General features: G+C 55.7%; 1 protein-coding gene across 1 annotated transcript; it reads right to left on the reverse strand.

Moving 5' to 3' along the window:
• Positions 1–7,359: 7,359 nt before the first annotated feature.
• LOC132510673 (keratin, type I cytoskeletal 13-like) lies at positions 7,360–11,949 on the reverse strand. The gene is made up of 8 exons (XM_060132848.1): positions 11,406–11,949; positions 10,233–10,315; positions 9,533–9,689; positions 9,184–9,345; positions 8,969–9,094; positions 8,655–8,875; positions 8,029–8,051; positions 7,360–7,681 (listed from the first exon to the last, which is right to left on the reverse strand). Exons 1-8 carry the CDS (start codon positions 11,901–11,903, stop codon positions 7,620–7,622), a joined length of 1,332 nt encoding a protein of 443 aa, XP_059988831.1. The 5' UTR covers positions 11,904–11,949; the 3' UTR covers positions 7,360–7,619.
• Positions 11,950–16,136: the final 4,187 nt, after the last annotated feature.

Genomic DNA, 16,136 nt, shown 5'->3' on the forward strand with positions numbered 1-16,136 from the left:
GACCTTTACTGTAGAGGCTCCTAAAAGCTCCCTGACCCCACCTATTGCAGACACAGGTGCCAGCTTGGGGGCTACAGAGCTGACAGGATGCTCTCTGACCACCATGACCTCAGCTTGGGGGGCAGGGGGAAGAGGGAGGATGCTGCTGCAGGAACAGAAAACACTCTTGCTTTCCCCAAGGTCACCTTGGAAAGCCACCAAGTTCAAAGTCAACGGCTGGGTTCGTGACTCCTTCTTTGGTAAAAATAGGTCTCCACCCTCAAATGAGCTTCCATTTGAAAGCCAAGGTTCTCCATGGGCAAAGACCCAAGAAGTCAAGCCTGAGTCTTCTCTACCCAGCTCTGAGCTGTCTCCCTTCGATGTCGAAGGCTTCAGGTACTGCCTGTCACGTGTGCGCAGGGAGCCCTGCTCCTCTGATCTGTGGTCAGAGTGTACCAGCACCCACAGTGCCCCAGTGGCACAGGCAGAAGCAGACAGTGGACCATGCGGCAGCCAGATCACCTACGACTGGGCAGCAAGGGTAACAAGACCATTCAAAAAGCCCAATAGGGGATTCCCCTGGTGGCGCAGTGGCTGGGAGTCCGCCTGCCAATGCAGGGGACGCGGGTTCGTGCCCTGGTCTGGGAAGATCCCACATGCCACGGAGCGGCTGGGCCCGTGAGATCTAAGAAGTGCTGACCCCATCTGTGTCTTAAACTTTTTAGACTCCTACCCACAACCCACCCAGAACAAGGGAGACTCACACTTGATCTCATTCCCCTCAACACTCGTGCTTTTTCCTTGTAACAAAGAATTTGTTCAAGCAACAAATCACTCAGGATTCCCGGCCCCTCCCTGAACAGCAGGGTTACTACATACTCCGTGTCAAACAACCACATCAAAACTCCTACCAGATCTCCTGCCAGCTGATGCTAGATTTTAGTACAGACAGGCAGGAACAGGTCCACAAAGTTGAAGGAAGCATTATGGCAGGGGAAAAAAAATCTTCAATTATGACATTTCCAGCCACCGATTTAACGTGTCCAAAGAATCAGAGAAAGGTCTTGCTTATTTGGTTTTGATGGTGGAAAACTCAGGGCGGTCTGCAAACCTGCTGAGGGTAGGGTTGCCAGATTTAGCAAATAAACATACATGCAACATTTGGGACATGTGTATACTAAAAGCTTATTCATGTGTATTTGCAACTCCAATTTAACTAGGCGTCCTGCATCTTCTCTGGTAATCCTCACTAAGGAGCATCACTGTTTGAGAACTTTGGCCAAACAAGACACAGCTGTTCCTTCCCTCCTTCCCCTGTGACTTGTCACCATGACTGGCTGGTCTCAGGAACAGGTATAATGGGCTTCCCTTGGGAAATCGCGACTTTCCATCCTTCGTCCCCTGATCTCAGTGGCTGCCGTTTTTTGCCCACACAGGCCCGGTGAGCAGTAATCAGAATAGTGCTAAGGTGTCCTTTCTGTCTCCTGGACACCTCAGTGACGTTCCACCCCGACGGTAGCTGCCTTCAGCGGGGTGACTCAGTCCTTCCTCGGCAAGATTTGGCAAGTCCCTCTCGCCTCCGTTTCCTGGTCCCCCGGCCTGTGCCCCCAGATTGCGCCTGCCCCCTGCTGTCGCCAGGCCTCACCAGCCTCAGGGCAGTCTGAGTGCACACACTAATTGACCGTGGAGGTCTTCCCCACTCCCTGGCTGCCCCTCTACAGGGCCCAGAGCCAGTGCTAGGGGCCTCAGGAGAGCAGCAAGGTGACCACGGCCCTTGGCTTCTCCCAAGACTCTAGGGCTCTGCCAGGTTCCTGAGCACCCAGTTTCTCAATGTGCTGCTCCGTCGATGGTCCTGAATCCCCACTGGGCCAGGACCTGACTCTAATTAGGTCTCGAAACTCCCCCTTTACCAGGCCCAGAATCACCCTGGAACCCTCATCTCCCCCCAAATATAAAGGTACTTTCTCTCGCCCTGGGGTATGGTTTTGGCAATTGTCCAGGGCTGCAGGATTCTGCCCCAAACTGTTCTTGCCATTGGGGTGGCCCAGAGAGCTGCCCTGAGCCCAGTCTTAAGCCGTACCTCTCCAGTTCTCTCACACCAGGCTCCACCTTCTGCGTCCTAGGGCCACTTCTGTCTCGCCTACAGGCCAGCTCTTCCCGCACAGCTGCACTGGCTGACCGCTCCTGTCTGTCTGGAAGAGTCCAGGACCTCCTGCTCTGGTCCACTCGGTTGCTAACTCCCCCCCCACCCAGCTTTTATGGAGAATTCCAGAGCTGTCACTGCTCTCCCTGATGTCCTTAGAGAACCTTTGGTTTGTGGGAGACGCACAGACCCGCTGGGAGAAGAAGCTGGTGCCTCAGTCTCCCGGGTCCCCTTGATTCAGGTACCACTTAACTGGACCACAGAACAAGTTCCCCAAACACCCTGTTTGATTGGATTCCATCGTCTGCATTTACAGGGGCTGGTGTTGCAGTCGACCTCACTCTCTTCCTGCTAACGACATTGTGTCTGCAAAACAGACTATGGGCTCCAGGCAGTAATTAACCAGGATTTATACTGGGGGTTCTACTTTCAAACTCATCTGAGTAGAGTTGGATGAAAGAAGCCACAGAGTTATTATGGCTGTTCATCAAAATGGGCCAGAAAGAGTGAATACCAGCTCCTTGCCAACTCGCCCAAATCCCCACCCCCTCCAACAGGTGCCCGCCCACCTGCTCCCTCCCAAGCGCTGCAGGAGAGTGGAGAGGCTGATGTGCTCAGCCCTTTGAGAGCCCCCCAGGACAAGCTGCTCAGAAGGATGTGGCCTGCATACCCTGCTCCTCTCCAGCCCCCAAGAGCTCCAGGAACACCATCTAACAGGGGGCAGGTCCCAGTCACCCCGAGATACACTGTCCCAGGCCAGGAGGGAAGAAGGGCACAGCCACTGACGTGGGGAAGCTGGGACAGTGTGTGGACCACAGCCCTCCTGTGACATCTCTTCCTCTCTTCCCTCAAGCGAAATTCCCCTTACTAGGAAGCCCCAGGCACCCTCATCATACCCAGGGTCTTCTGTGGACCCTCGAGGCTGCTCCCCAAAACAGAGGGACAACAGGCACCCGAGGGGTCTCGGGGCTGCAGCCCCGCCCTTAGCCATGGCCTGCTGCCCAGCCACCCCACTCAAGGCTGGGGACTGGACAGGGTCTCATATCGGGACCAGGTTTAGTACCCTGTCCCTCCACTCCCTGTCACAGCAAGTAGCTAAAGTGCCACTGACATGATTTCCGGAGTGAGCCCGCCCCCTACAGGGCCCAGGCAGGACACACAGCCCCATCAGGGAAAGCAGAGGTGCACTGGTCCATCCACCCAGGGCGGAGCCTTTGGGAGAGGGAAGCACCTCGTGCCGGGTGTGAGGAAGAGGCTGACTGTGCTGCCAGGAGTCACACAGCAATCAGCCACCTTCGTGCAGCACTGCCGGGAGGAGGCACATCCCTCCCAAGCCCTGAGGCACTGGGGTGCTATGGGCACATTCCACGGTGACGACTTTGTCCCCTAAGCGTTGGGGCTTAAGTGAGAGCCCGCTTTTGCCACAGATTCCAGAGCTGAAACTTTGGCTTTGACCGAGGGCCAGCCACAGTCTTGGAAAGTGCGTTGGAATATGGGTCCCGGCTCTCCTGCCGGGCAGGTCTCTCAACCAGTCTGAGCCTCAATCTTCAGATGTGTAAAATGGGTGCAACAGTGCCAACTCGGGGTTGTTGTAAAGATGAAATGAAATAAAGAATAAAAAAGAGCCCTAGGGCTTCCCTGGTGGCGCAGTGGTTGAGAGTCCGCCTGCCGATGCAGGGAACGTGGGTTCGTGCCCCAGTCCGGAAGGATCCCACATGCCACGGAGCGGCTGGGCCCGTGAGCCATGGCCGCTGAGCCTGCGCGTCCGGAGCCTGTGCTCCGCAACAGGAGAGGCCACAACAGTGACAGGCCCACGTCCAGGAAAAAAAAAAGAAAAAAAAAAAAAGAGCCCTAGACAAATGCTGAACACGTTACTTTCCCCTTTATTAGCAAACCCTCTATTTTGGCATTTTTGCATTAACTGGCAACCATTGACATAGAGGTTAGTCAGCCTCCATGGACAGGGCTGTTTCTCACAGCCCTGGGAAGCAGGGGTGTTGAGCCTGGGGGAGGGGTGGGGCACGTGGGCACCTGGCCAACCCCAGGGAGGGGCAGTATTGACCAAGCAGGACTGATAAAGCCGCCCTCCCTTGAATGGTCGCCCCATGCAGATGACTGAGGGGATGAAAAGAGTCCTGGATAGAAAGAGCAGATTGCCCTCCCCTCCCCCAAGCCTCTCCCACATCTCAGACCAGAGCCCTGAGGTCACCACCCCTGTCCAGCTCAGGAAGTCTCCCGGATTAGCTTTGAGAGAAACACCCACCCCCACCCCCCACCCCAGGGTCCCCTCCAGGCCTCCTCGGGATTCCTGATAGGGCCACAGAGATCCTCGGGTGGAGCTCAGCGTCTCGGGTATCCTCCCCGGGGTCTGGGTGGAAGGGTCCCAGGCCAGAGCCCCTACCAGGCCCGGGGTGCAGCTCATTTCACTGCTCCACATGGGCAACTCACCCCACACACCACCAAGCCCCCCGGCACTGGCTCAGAAAAGGAGGGGCCTGCTCCCTACACAGCCTTGGCCTGGGTCTCGGGAAGAGGGGCAGCTCCAAGCCCAGAAAGGCCCGGGAGGGCCGTGCACCAGCCCCGGGGCTCAGCTCTCAGGAACTCCTCCAGCCCAGTCCCCTCCCTCGCGTCTGCAGGACAGTGTGCTTGTCCACCTCTTTCATTACCCAGAGTTTGTCTTCCTTGTCAGCTCTCATTGCTCCATCCAACACATTTGCTGAGCTCCTTTAACAGCCTAGTTAGGAAGATGGTGAGGAGGACAAAACGATCCCTGCCCTGAAGGAAAAAGGACAACAAAGCTTAATTTACTGAGCACTTAATACGAGCCTGGACTGTTCTAAGCATTTGACTTTCATAACTTCCGAGGGCGGTGGTACTTAGCAGGTAGGAAAGTGAGCCCACAGGGTTCAGTGGTTTGGCCAGTGTTACAGATGGAATCAGTGGCAGAGATGGGACACACGCCAGGATAGCGCGGCTCCAGAGCCTGTGGCCATCGCGCCCTGCCCTCCGATAATGGCCATGACGGCCATCAGTACAGGGGGCCTTGAGGACAGACCGGGGAGGGTGGGAGTGGTAGGGAAAGAGCAGAGATCTGTGGCAGAATGTGAACCCTGAACTGAGCTTTGAAGATGGCAGTAAGTTATCGTTGCGGGTGTCACCTCCTGCCGCCCGCCAGTCCGTGAACTCGCTAAAGAGAGAGGCTGAGTTTTGGCACAATTCTTTCTCTCCAGGATCCAATATAATGTCTGATGCACGGTGCGCTCAATTAACAGCTGCTGATGAAATAGATTAACAAAAAAAGGAACCGGGTTTGGGAGTGGAGGTCATGTCCTCTTTCTCTTTGATCTCTGAGCTCCTAGCACAGCTCTGGGCATGTGGATGACAACTGAGCCGCACCTCGTTCCTCAGTGGGGGTGGGATCTGGGATGAGTGGACGGTGACACCTTTCCCCTGGCTAAGCACGCTGGGCGGGTCACTTCTGAGTGACCACTGTGGACTAAACCAACTGCCCAGTGCCCAGGCAGGCTTGGGGTGGAGAAGGATGAAGGAGGGCAGCGACGATGCGGACAGGGAGGCGGGAGGGGGAGGGGAAATGAGGAAGGGGCAGGGAATGGGCAAGAGTGGCAGAACCCCCCTACCCTCTGGCCTACCACCCCGTGACAAAACTCAGATGGCATCCGAGGGGCACTCCCCCAGTTCATTCACTGGTGTCTCCCCTCAATAAGCACTGGCCGAGCCCCAGCAGTCGGCTGGACACAGCCCGGCTCCCTCGGCACACGCGGTCTACGGTCAATACCCGGGCAGGAGGGCGCAGATGTGCCAACACCTGAGTGCACCCCATTCTCTCCGGGTGCTGCAGAGGAGGGGGTGTCCATCTCAGTCGGAGTGTTGAATAAAAATCTGGTGGTCTCCAATAAAACAAAGAGAACAGGAGAGGAAGCTAGAGGAAGCTCAGATCGAACGGAGGTCACTCATTGAACAAGGGCCGGAGGGGTCCAGCCATGTGGCTGGCTCACTGAGAACAGTTTGGAGTGGCAGGACCTCTGGGTGGGCGGGGAGAAGCCAGTGTAGAATTAGGGCCAGAGAGAGGCCGGAAGTAGCCAGACCCCCGTGGCCTCTTGGCTGGCGAGGAGGCTGGACTTTCCTCAGTGGCCTGTGGGGAGCTTCTGCAGCATCTCTAAGCCGGGAGGGCTTTCCGTTTCCAGCAATGGCCCTGGCTGGCATGTGAAGCACGGATAAAGGGGAAGCTCCAACTGGAGGCAGGGAGGCCAGGGAGGCCACGGAGGCCGTGGCAACCTGCCCAGCAAGTTAAGACATTGAGGACATGGGCATCCACGGATGGACTTGTGAGGGGGGTGAAGGAGAGACAGAACCAAGAGGAACCAAGGCTCCTGGGTCCTCTGGGATGGAGGACCAGGAAGGCCCACATCTGGGAGAAGGAGGGATGCTCCTTCAGATGAGTGGATCTGAGGAGGTGATGGCCGGCTCATTTGGGCATGTGAGACTGGAACAGAGGAGAGCGACCTCGACGGAGAGTCATCAGGACATACTGGTAATTGTGACCATGGATATGTCCCAGATGGCCCAAGGAGGGGCGGGGGGAAGAAGCAAAAGAGAAGACTGCCTACGTCAGAATCCAGGGGACCCGTCCCTGTGAGGAGTAAGCAGAGCCGGAGGAGTATGCACGTGTAAGCTGGGATGTCCAGAGAAGCAGGGGGAACAGGGGTCCAGAGGGGAGGCGGGGAGGAGGGTCACCATCAGCCCAGGCTGAGGTCACTCCTTGAGTCGTGCGTCTGGTCACTGAGTGGCTTGGAATGGCAGGACCTTGGGGCAAGCAGAGGGGTGGGGGGACTGAAGGTGAGGGTGCCCAAAGGAAGCTGTCTCCGCAGAAAGCAGAAAGGCAGTAGCTGGGGCTGGAGTAATTGTCCTAGGCCTCTTTCTCCCCACACCAGCCCTGCACGAGCCCCTTGCATTCTGCCGCAAGCCCTCTGTACCTCTTTCCCGCATGTCCATGTTTGCAGGGCGCCATCACCCATGAGCCACCTGTGGCCCTGTGTTTGTCATTATCGACCCCGTGGCTGACGGTCGGCCCGGGTGCCTTGTGTCCCTCCCATCTGGGAGCTCTCTGGGCCGGACCTCATCAGGGTGGGCCGTTCAGGCCGACCTCACCCACCCACCTCCCCCCACCGCCCCCAGTCAGGGGGTACCACCCTCAAAAACCAAGCCAGAATCAAAAATACATTTGCAAGAAAGTGGGAAACTTTATTGAATTAGCTTTTCTTTTTAGTAGAGAAGCTGAGGAATCAGAGGAGGCAGGTCAGGGGGAAGAGGAAGCAGACCCAGAGAGAAGGGCGGGGAGTGGCTGCCCTTGGGAGGGTGCGGGCCGAGAGCGGAGTGGCCGAGCCTCGGGTCCTGCAGCCCCTCCTTTGCTCCTGCAGGGAACCGTCAGCTCTCTCCTCTGGGCACTGAAGACAGAGCGAGGGGCTGCCCGGAAGATTTAAGGCCTAGTTTTTTCTGAAATGCGGCGAGTGGAGGTGGTGCTGCTAGTAGAGATGGTTCCTGGGCAATGGAAGAGGCAAAAGAACTTCAGGCTGGAGAAGACCCAGCTCAGGCCAGCTCAGGCCCCCCAGGAGGGCCCCAAACCCCTAGTCAGTCTGGTGGCGTGGTGTGTAGTTGATGGGGACTCTGTGTTATTGTCTGGGGGACCCCCTCCGTGACAGCCCCGTCTGTGGGGCTGTGGGGACAGAGCCACCTATTTTGAAAGGAAAACAGAGGAGCAGGTGACCGCTTCTGCTCCAGTACCATTCCCCGCTCCCTACACTGGGGAACCCAGCACTGCCGCCCAGCCCGCCCACAGGGCCAGAAGCAGGAGCCGCATCACCTCTCCCACTAGGTTATTTCCTTACCTCCTGCGGGGAAGCCGGGAAGCCTGGGAGAAGGGAGAAAGGAGAGAGGCAGCCATGAGCGGAAGGCAACTGAGGACAGCCGCCTACCTGTCCTCAGATGGAGTCTCTCAGATCATCACTTTGAGCCCCTGAGTTGGGCTCTTTTCCCAGCTGTGCCCCCAGCCCACAGAGCAGCAGCGTCAGGTGACTCCCAGGCCTGTGCTGTCTGTCTGGGAAGCCTCAGGAGGAGATATTGTTAGGCACTTGCTGGGTGTTTTGTCCTCCCTGTGCTGCACTCGACCCCTTACCCCTCCCTTGATCCCACAAGGATGGCCTGATCCCTGCAGGTAGTCTGAAGGCAGTTAAATCTCTATTTTAACAGCTCTGCTGGGCTGCCCTGAATCCAAGCTAATACTTTTCCAATATGAGATATCTTCTCCATAGTCCCTAGTCCTGCCAGTCTAACCTGGAGGCCCGAATTAAAAAGTTAACGGAAATGCCCCTACAGTCTGATGCCAGGAGACAAGAAGGAAGCGCTGGTCCTGGATCCTGGTCCAGGCTGTTGAAGCTCAGACAGGTGTCCTTTCCTCCCAGACACAAGGGCCTGACAGCCCAGGGTCCTGCAGTCAATTTCCCACATGACCTACTTGGCGTCCTGGCCCTCCAGCAGGCTGCGGTAGGTGGCGATCTCCTGCTCCAGCCGCGCCTTGATGTCCAGCAGCATCTTGTACTCCTGGCTCTGGCACTCCATCTCACTGCGCAGCTCGCTCAGCTGGGCCTCGATGCTGCTGATGAAGCCCTGGATCTGCTGCAGCTGCAGGGCGTAGCGGCACTCGGTCTCCGACACCGTGCTCTCCAGCCCGGCTTTCTGGTGGGGCAGCAGAGGAGAAGGTCAGAGGGGAGCCGGGCCAGGGGGAGGGGCCTAGAGGGGGCAGCCGCTGGGCAGGGGCAGCAGGTGTACCATGCTGAGCTGGGACTGCAGCTCAATCTCCAGACCCTGGAGCGTATGCCTGAGCTCCGTGATCTCCGTCTTACTGGTCTGGATACTGGCAGTGCTGGAAGACACCTCCTTGGCCAGCTCTTCACTCTGGAATTCAAGCAGGACCAAGGTGATGGAAGAGCCCAGCTGGAGGGCCCGAGCACCCCCTGGCTCAGCGAGGTTAGAGGGCCAGGTACCTTGCTGTTGAACCATTCCTCGGCATCCCGGCGGTTCTTCTCCGCCATGGCCTCGTACTGCTCCCTCATCTCCGCCAGCACGCGGCTTAGATCAATGCCTGGGGTGGCGTCCATCTCCACATTGACCTGGCCGATCACCTGGTTTCTGAGCTCCTTCATCTCCTGTAGGGATGGAAAAGGAAGACGCATGAAGTTCCTCAGCCTGGCCCTCCTCGGCTCTGAATGCTACTGGAATGTTCTGGAAAGTGCTTCCAGGTCCCACAGTGGAGGGCTGAGCCTGGCTGCAGCAGAGGGCTCCCCGTCATCCCTGAAGGTGATTCAGCCATGGCAAGCACAGCCCACCTCTCACCTCCTCGTGGTTCTTCTTCAGGTAGGCCAGCTCCTCATTCAGGCTCTCGATCTGCATCTCCAGGTCGGTCTTCATCAGGGTCAGCTCGTCCAGCACCCTGCGGAGGCCGTTGATGTCTGCCTCCACGCTCTGGCGCAGGGCCAGCTCGTTCTCATACCTAAAGGATTTTTAAATTGAAAAAACAACATAGAGGGCTTCCCTGGTGGCGCAGTGGTTGAGAGTCCTCCTGCCGATGCAGGGGACACGGGTTCGTGCCCCTGTCCGGGAAGATCCCACATGCCGCGGAGCGGCTGGGCCCGTGAGCCATAGCCGCTTAGCCTGCACGTCCGGAGCCTGTGCTCCGCAACGGGAGACGCCACAGCAGTGAGAGGCCCATGTACCGCGAAAAAAAAAAAAACAAAAAACATAGAAATGGTAATAGGAGTTTGGGTTTTTGAGCACAAGTCACTCATTCTCCTTACTTAGCCCTGCAATAAACCTTTCTCTGCTCCAATAAAAAAAGGAAGGAAGGAAGGCAGGGAGGGAGGGAGGAAGGAAGGAAGGAAGGAAGAAATGGTATTAGACACTCCACTACCCCTGCACTGGACTCTGCTACTTCCGCAAGACCTTCACTCCTGGGATACTCTGGTTACTTGGTTCAGAGGAGCATTTGTCTAAAACTATAACTGCTGGGAAAGGGGAATGAGGGAAATAAACTCACTTGAGCCTGAAGTCGTCGGCAGCCAGCCTGGAGTTGTCGATCTCCAGAATGATCCGGTTGTTGTCGATGGTGGCCGCCAAGATCTGCAAAACACAGAAGGTAACCAACCGCTGGAGGGTCCACAAGCTTGGGGAGCAGGACTGAGAAAACACTGATGGGTGGCCATCAGACTCTGCCTCTTCTCTGCCCCTGCGAGCTGGGACAGGACACTTCTCCCTGGGCCTCGGTTCCTCTTCTGTAAAGTGAGAGACAGGACGACGGGTCCCCTTGGTTTGTTCTGTCACTCCATCATTCTATGTCTGGTCATGGTGGGAAAGATCAGGATGTACATTTCAGGGGAACGACCCCACCAAGAACATCTGTGGTTAGTCACGTCTCTGCAGCGTCAGCCTGGCAACCTCTCGTGGCTGCTGTCTTGAGGGCCTTTCTTCTCCTTAAGATCAGGACAGAATCAGCCTGGCCCCCCACAGTTCATAATAACATCACCGGAGCTGGCCTCCCCTCTGAGCAGGGTGGAATTCCAACAAGTATCCCCATCCATTTGAATTTCTCTTCTAAACTTTTGTTAGACATTTAAACAAAAGCATTTAAAATCCACTCCACATAGCTGGGACTCAGCCCAGGCAGATGGATTTCTGTTCCAACAAGCTGGCATCACAACATGATGGACAGGCCTTAACGGAGAGAATCTCAGCTTAGCACTGCCTAAGCCTCTGCCTGCATCTCCCCTACCTGGCCGCTGCCAATTGAGAATGCCGGTTTAAAGGAGGCCCCTAGAAGATAGTGTTCCCAAACCAATGAATGAACATGCATTCCTTTCTCTGTTGGTTTTAGCCATTCTTAGTGGCTTTGAAAACTTCCAAATAACCCAGCACAGCTTCCAAATGACCCAGTGGGTTAGGATTATAGAGATCAAGTCACTAATAACATAACTGGAAAGCAGTAAAAAATGTTGGCATGAGTAAGAACAATAAAAATGAATAATGGGAGAGAACGCGTAGCCTGAGAAAACCCATCAGGAAGAGAGATGCAGTAAAAGACTAGATTTTCCCCCAAAGAAAGGGTAAGAATTCTGCCCACGCTGCATCTTCTGGTCCCTGGGGACCCTGCTTTTCCTGGCCATTGCGTCTCTGCCCTGCTCAGAGGAACCCTCCTCGACCTGCAAGGACTCACCTTGTCCCGGAGGTCCTCGATGGTCTTGAAGTAGGAGCTGTAGTCCCGCTCCGGGCTGGTTGGGCTCTTCTTCAGATGCCAGTCGCGGATCTTCACCTCCAGGTCAGCGTTGGCCTCCTCCAGGGTGCGCACCTTCTCCAGGTAGGAGGCCAGGCGGCTGTTGAGGTTCTGCATGGTGATCTTCTCGTTGCCAGAGAGGAGGCCGCCATCGCCACCACTGAGGCTGCCGCCAAGGCCACCACCATATCCTCCACCGAAGTCACCAAAGCCACCACCAAAACACCCACCAAAGCTGCCACCTCCAAGGCCACCTCCAAAGCCTCCACCCAAACCACTACCAGCCCCTCCACCAAAGCCGCAGCTTATGCCACCCCCAAAGCCCCCAGCTGATCCCCCAGAGCAAAACCGGGTTAAGCCGCTAGAGATACTGCGACCTCCTCCCAGCTTGCAGGAACCACCCCCATAGCTAGCGGAGGAATTCTGCAGGAAACAGCTCATGGTGAGATTGAGATGGGCAGAGAGCGCTGGTGCGGTAGGATCTTGGCTTGGCCTGGCCGAGGACTGTGGCTCTTCCCCAGAGCGGATGCCTTTTATACACCTTCCAGGGGGTTGGACGGTTGCCCCATCTTCTCTCCTCCCTTCCCCACCCTCTGACTGGTGCCAACTGCACGTCTGTTTCCCACAAGCTCATTACCTCTGTTCTCCAGGGTGGGTTGTGCCATGGGGGGAGGGGGCATTTTTTTTTTCTTAATCCTTAACAAAAGTGATGATTCAGAGGGAACAGTGTTCTGCTTGAGACTACCCTTTGAAAACTGAATTCTGTCTCACCTCTCCGCTTAGGGAACTCACTCCCATCGGCCCCACCCAATGTTAGAACCGGGACTGAGCTGCACCGGTCTGCCAGGGAGCCTCTGCAGAGGAAGGGTGGCTGCAAAGTTGTCACTTCAGCCCTCTGCCTCCCTTCTTCCTGTTTCTAAAAGGTCTGACTGGAATGTTCTGCGTCTTTCTCAGCATTTCATCTACTCCAGCGCTCCCAGCAACAACGACGAACTTTGCTTGGTCCTGTAGAATCAGCAACTTGAAGGCTTTTAGGCTGAGAAAAAAATGGCTCCAAGACCACCAGGTAAAGTCATGGGGGCGAGAGACCTTAGGGACCGTCCAACACAGTTCCCTCAGCTGGGGAAACTGAGGCATAGAAAGAGCAAGTGACCCTGCACATTATAATAGCTAACACCCTGAGATCCCTCACCATATGCAGGCACTGGGCTAAGAAATCTATATTGACTGCCTCATTTAATCTTTGCAACAGCCCAGTAAGGTGAGTACTCCTATTATCCCCATTTTACACAGGAGGAAACTGAGCCTCAAGGGCAGAGTCAGGACTGAAACCCAAGTCCGGTCCTGTCTACACTAGGCTCAATTTTTTTAGGCATTTTTTCCTACAGTAAAATGGACAAACCATAAGCAACCAGCTTAATGCATTTTTACCCACGTATGAAAATTTAAGCATGTGTTTACTTGTGTAACCACCACCCAGAACATTTCTAGCACCCCATAAAGCTCATTGCACCTTTTCCCAGTCAATCGCCCCCCATACACCCCGTGCCCCTAACATACCCATAATTCCAACTCTGTCACCATAGATCAATTCGGATGTTCTCAGCCACGGGCTATTTTGCTCCCCAAGGGACGTTTGATAGTGTCCGGAGACATTCTGGTTGTCACAACTGGGGGATGCTACTGGGATCTGGAGGATAGACACCAGAGATGCGGCTAAATAGCCTACTGTGCACAGGACAGCCCCTGCCCCAGAGAATTCTCCAGCCCAGAAGGTCAGTAGTGTCGAGGTCAAAAAGCCCTAGGTCAGCCTGGCCCATGGGTTTAATTACTCCATTATAGCAGCCACAGAGCCATAGCCACGTCCAGAAAGGAAGTCTTGTAATACTGAGCAGGGATCTTTCTAGCCCCCCAACCACGTGACACCTGCCTCAGCTTGTGCGTGTTTGAACAAGAGGCCACACAGAGGATGTGACCCAGAGCCTGGGGCCGGGGTCTCTGCCGAGGAGCCTGGGATGTGACTGAAACTCAGGGTCTGCTTAGGAAGCCAGCGGAGGAGGCCTCACCACTCAGGCTGAAAGAAAAAGGAAACGGGCCTTGAGCTGGCCTCTCAGAAGCCGGGGAGAGAAGGAGAGGTTCCAGGGCTGAGAGTGCAGGACACTGGACTCGGGCTCAAAGCCTCCGCTCACCAAGGGGGCCAAGGTTGCCGTGAATGGCCTCCTGGGAGCTGCCCGCCCACAGCAGCCTGAGGGGCTGGGTGGGACAGGCCAGGAGCTGGAGTGAGATGACACAGGCTTGAGGTTGTCCTGGAAGCCCCTTCGCCGATTCAGCAAGACCAGAAACGAGGGCTCGGGGTCAGGGCTTTCTTGGCCTCTGTTTTCTGTGGGTAGGGAAGTGGGCCTGCGTCTCCCCAGTGGGTGTCAGTGCCAGGGAGAGAGCCAGGCCGGGCTGCGGTGCTCTAAGACCACGGGGAGGCCAGGGACTCAGGCTGACCCCTGACCGTGCCCTGCCCTCCTGCCCAAACTGATGGCTCAGCTCTCTCTCTCTGAAAACGTGTGATTCAGCCCAAAGCAGGAGCCCTCCAAGAAGGTAATTAATGGAACCTGCCAGACCTGGAATGGCAATCCTCCTGGGGCTGAAGAGCAAGTTCAGCCAACGCCTCTTAGAGGAACAATAACCCCAGATCCTCCAAAGCCCCGCGGTGGCCAGGACGTGCCTCCCTCACAGGGTCAGGGCACGGCCCCTCTGCACCCGTCCCGAGCAGGGTATTGATGCCTTGGCACGGGAATGCCTTCCTCTGACCCAAAGTGAACCCCAGGGCCCATGGGGCGGGGGGACACATGCCAGTGCTACTGAAGGGAGCTAGGTAGAGACCCATTCTGGGGACCCCATTTCTCCTCTCCCAGCCCTCGTCCAAATGGGGCAGGACGGAGTGCTGGGGCTGAGGCACTGCCCACACGTCTAAAGCTTCCTTCTTTGCGTCCTGGCAAAATCACCTCTGCTATAAAGTTTCCAGGGAAGGGGAGGGAAAGCCCCGTTATGAGTGGCCCCTGCAGAGGAAGCTGAGCTTAACAGGTTGTCACACAACAACAGGAGAGGGGTTTTATTCGCCCCATCTTATAGATGAGGCAGCTGAGGTTCAGGGAAGAGAAGTCACTCGTCCAAGGTCGCCATAAACTGGCATCTGGCTCTCTCTACCCCACCAGTTGGTGTCTTGGAGGCTTGCTGCAAACTCGGTGTCTGACCTCTGAGGGTTCCATTCTGTATGTGTTAAAAGATAATAAAATAAAAAAAAAAAAAAAAAAGATAATAAAATACCACTAGCTAACATTTGTGAATACTGTGTGAGACACTCTACATGCATGTAGAGCGGTCCTTGAAACAACTCTGCTATTGTTATTGTATCCTTTTTCCAGATGAGGAAACGAAGGCCCAGAGAGGTTAACTACATCGCCCAAACTTAAGTATGTCAGAGCCAAGATTCAAACCTCTGGCTCTAGGGTCTGCGCCCTTGACTACTGCCGGTCAATCCCTTTCAGGCCAGTGTTGGCGCTGTCCCATCCAGAGGGCCTTCTCTCTTGCCCTCTCCATTCTCAGGCCTCCTGTCACCCAAGACCCAGCTGGTGGATGGGCCTGCATCCCACAGTGGTTAGGCCTGTGCAGCTGTTGGTCTGATGGTGATGTGAGCTCCAAAGCTCGGGGGCTTGTAAGGGTACTTACTCAACGCAAAATGTCAAAGCCTAAATTGTCCTAGGAAATTCCCCATCCAACTCCTTCATTTCTGAGACCCAGAATGCCAAGGCCCGGGGCAGCGGGAAGGGAAGAGTTTCGCATGGATCTCTAGCTCTACAACTGATTCACTGTACATGTGGTGTACCTATGGGGGTACCTATGGGGGTACCTATGGTGATTCATCGTGGGCCTTACGTTGAAATGGCTTCTAAGTTTCCTTCAGCAATGCCCTCTGAGGCTCTAGTTCTCAAAAATTTATCCAGAGTCACCAGATTGTTCATCTGCAAAGTTGAGGCCTAGACCTCATCCCCCAGCTCCTAGCCCAGCATTCCTTGCTTGAATCTTGGATCAGGCTCCTCCCTCCTTCCCTCTCTCCCTGGACAACGGGGGGCCTGGAGCCCAGGCTGGCTGACCACCTCCCAAAGGGTCCTAAGGCTCCCTCACAGGGGAGGGGTCTCTTGTGAAGGGCAGACCCACCCCAGACGGTGGACCCGGGCCCTCTGTCAGCCCTCCACCCTCAGAGACACCTGCTTGACACAGCAATCCCCAGGAGCCTTCTCCAGCCTAGCCTCAAGGCCTCAGGGCTTCACGTTTCTACATAATCAGCTTTCTAAAATCCCTTTTATACCACCAGGGTTCCCCAGAAACCCAACGACGCCAGCAAAGGCTTTGAATTAGGTGGACCTGTTTCAACCCTACTTCTGCCACAGACTGGCTGTGTGACCTTGGGAAAGTTACTCAACCTTTCAGTGCCTCGGTGACTGCAACTGAAAAATAAGCATTAGAGGAGTTAGTATTTGAGAAGCACCTGACCCACAGGAGCTCCCGGCAGGCGGAAGGTTACTCTTCCCTCCCTGTTACAAGTGAGGAAATGCGAGCTTCTCATTGTTAGATGACCCGGCGGAGAATTCTTCTGGGCCTCCTCCATCCAGTGCCAGCCCA

The sequence above is a fragment of the Lagenorhynchus albirostris genome, chromosome 20 (genome assembly GCF_949774975.1).
Source record: "Lagenorhynchus albirostris chromosome 20, mLagAlb1.1, whole genome shotgun sequence".
NCBI classification, from domain to species: Eukaryota; Metazoa; Chordata; class Mammalia; order Artiodactyla; family Delphinidae; genus Lagenorhynchus; species Lagenorhynchus albirostris.

Coding starts and splice junctions, on each gene's coding strand:
- LOC132510673 (XM_060132848.1), bottom strand. CDS start 11,903: ATGAGCTGTTTCCTGCAGAATTCCTCCGCTAGCTATGGGGGTGGTTCC. Junction 9,095..9,183: donor AGGAATGGTTCAACAGCAAG/GTACCTGGCCCT, acceptor CTTGAATTCCAG/AGTGAAGAGCTGGCCAAGGA. Junction 7,682..8,028: donor TCCCGGCTTCCCCGCAGGAG/GTAAGGAAATAA, acceptor TCCATTGCCCAG/GAACCATCTCTACTAGCAGC.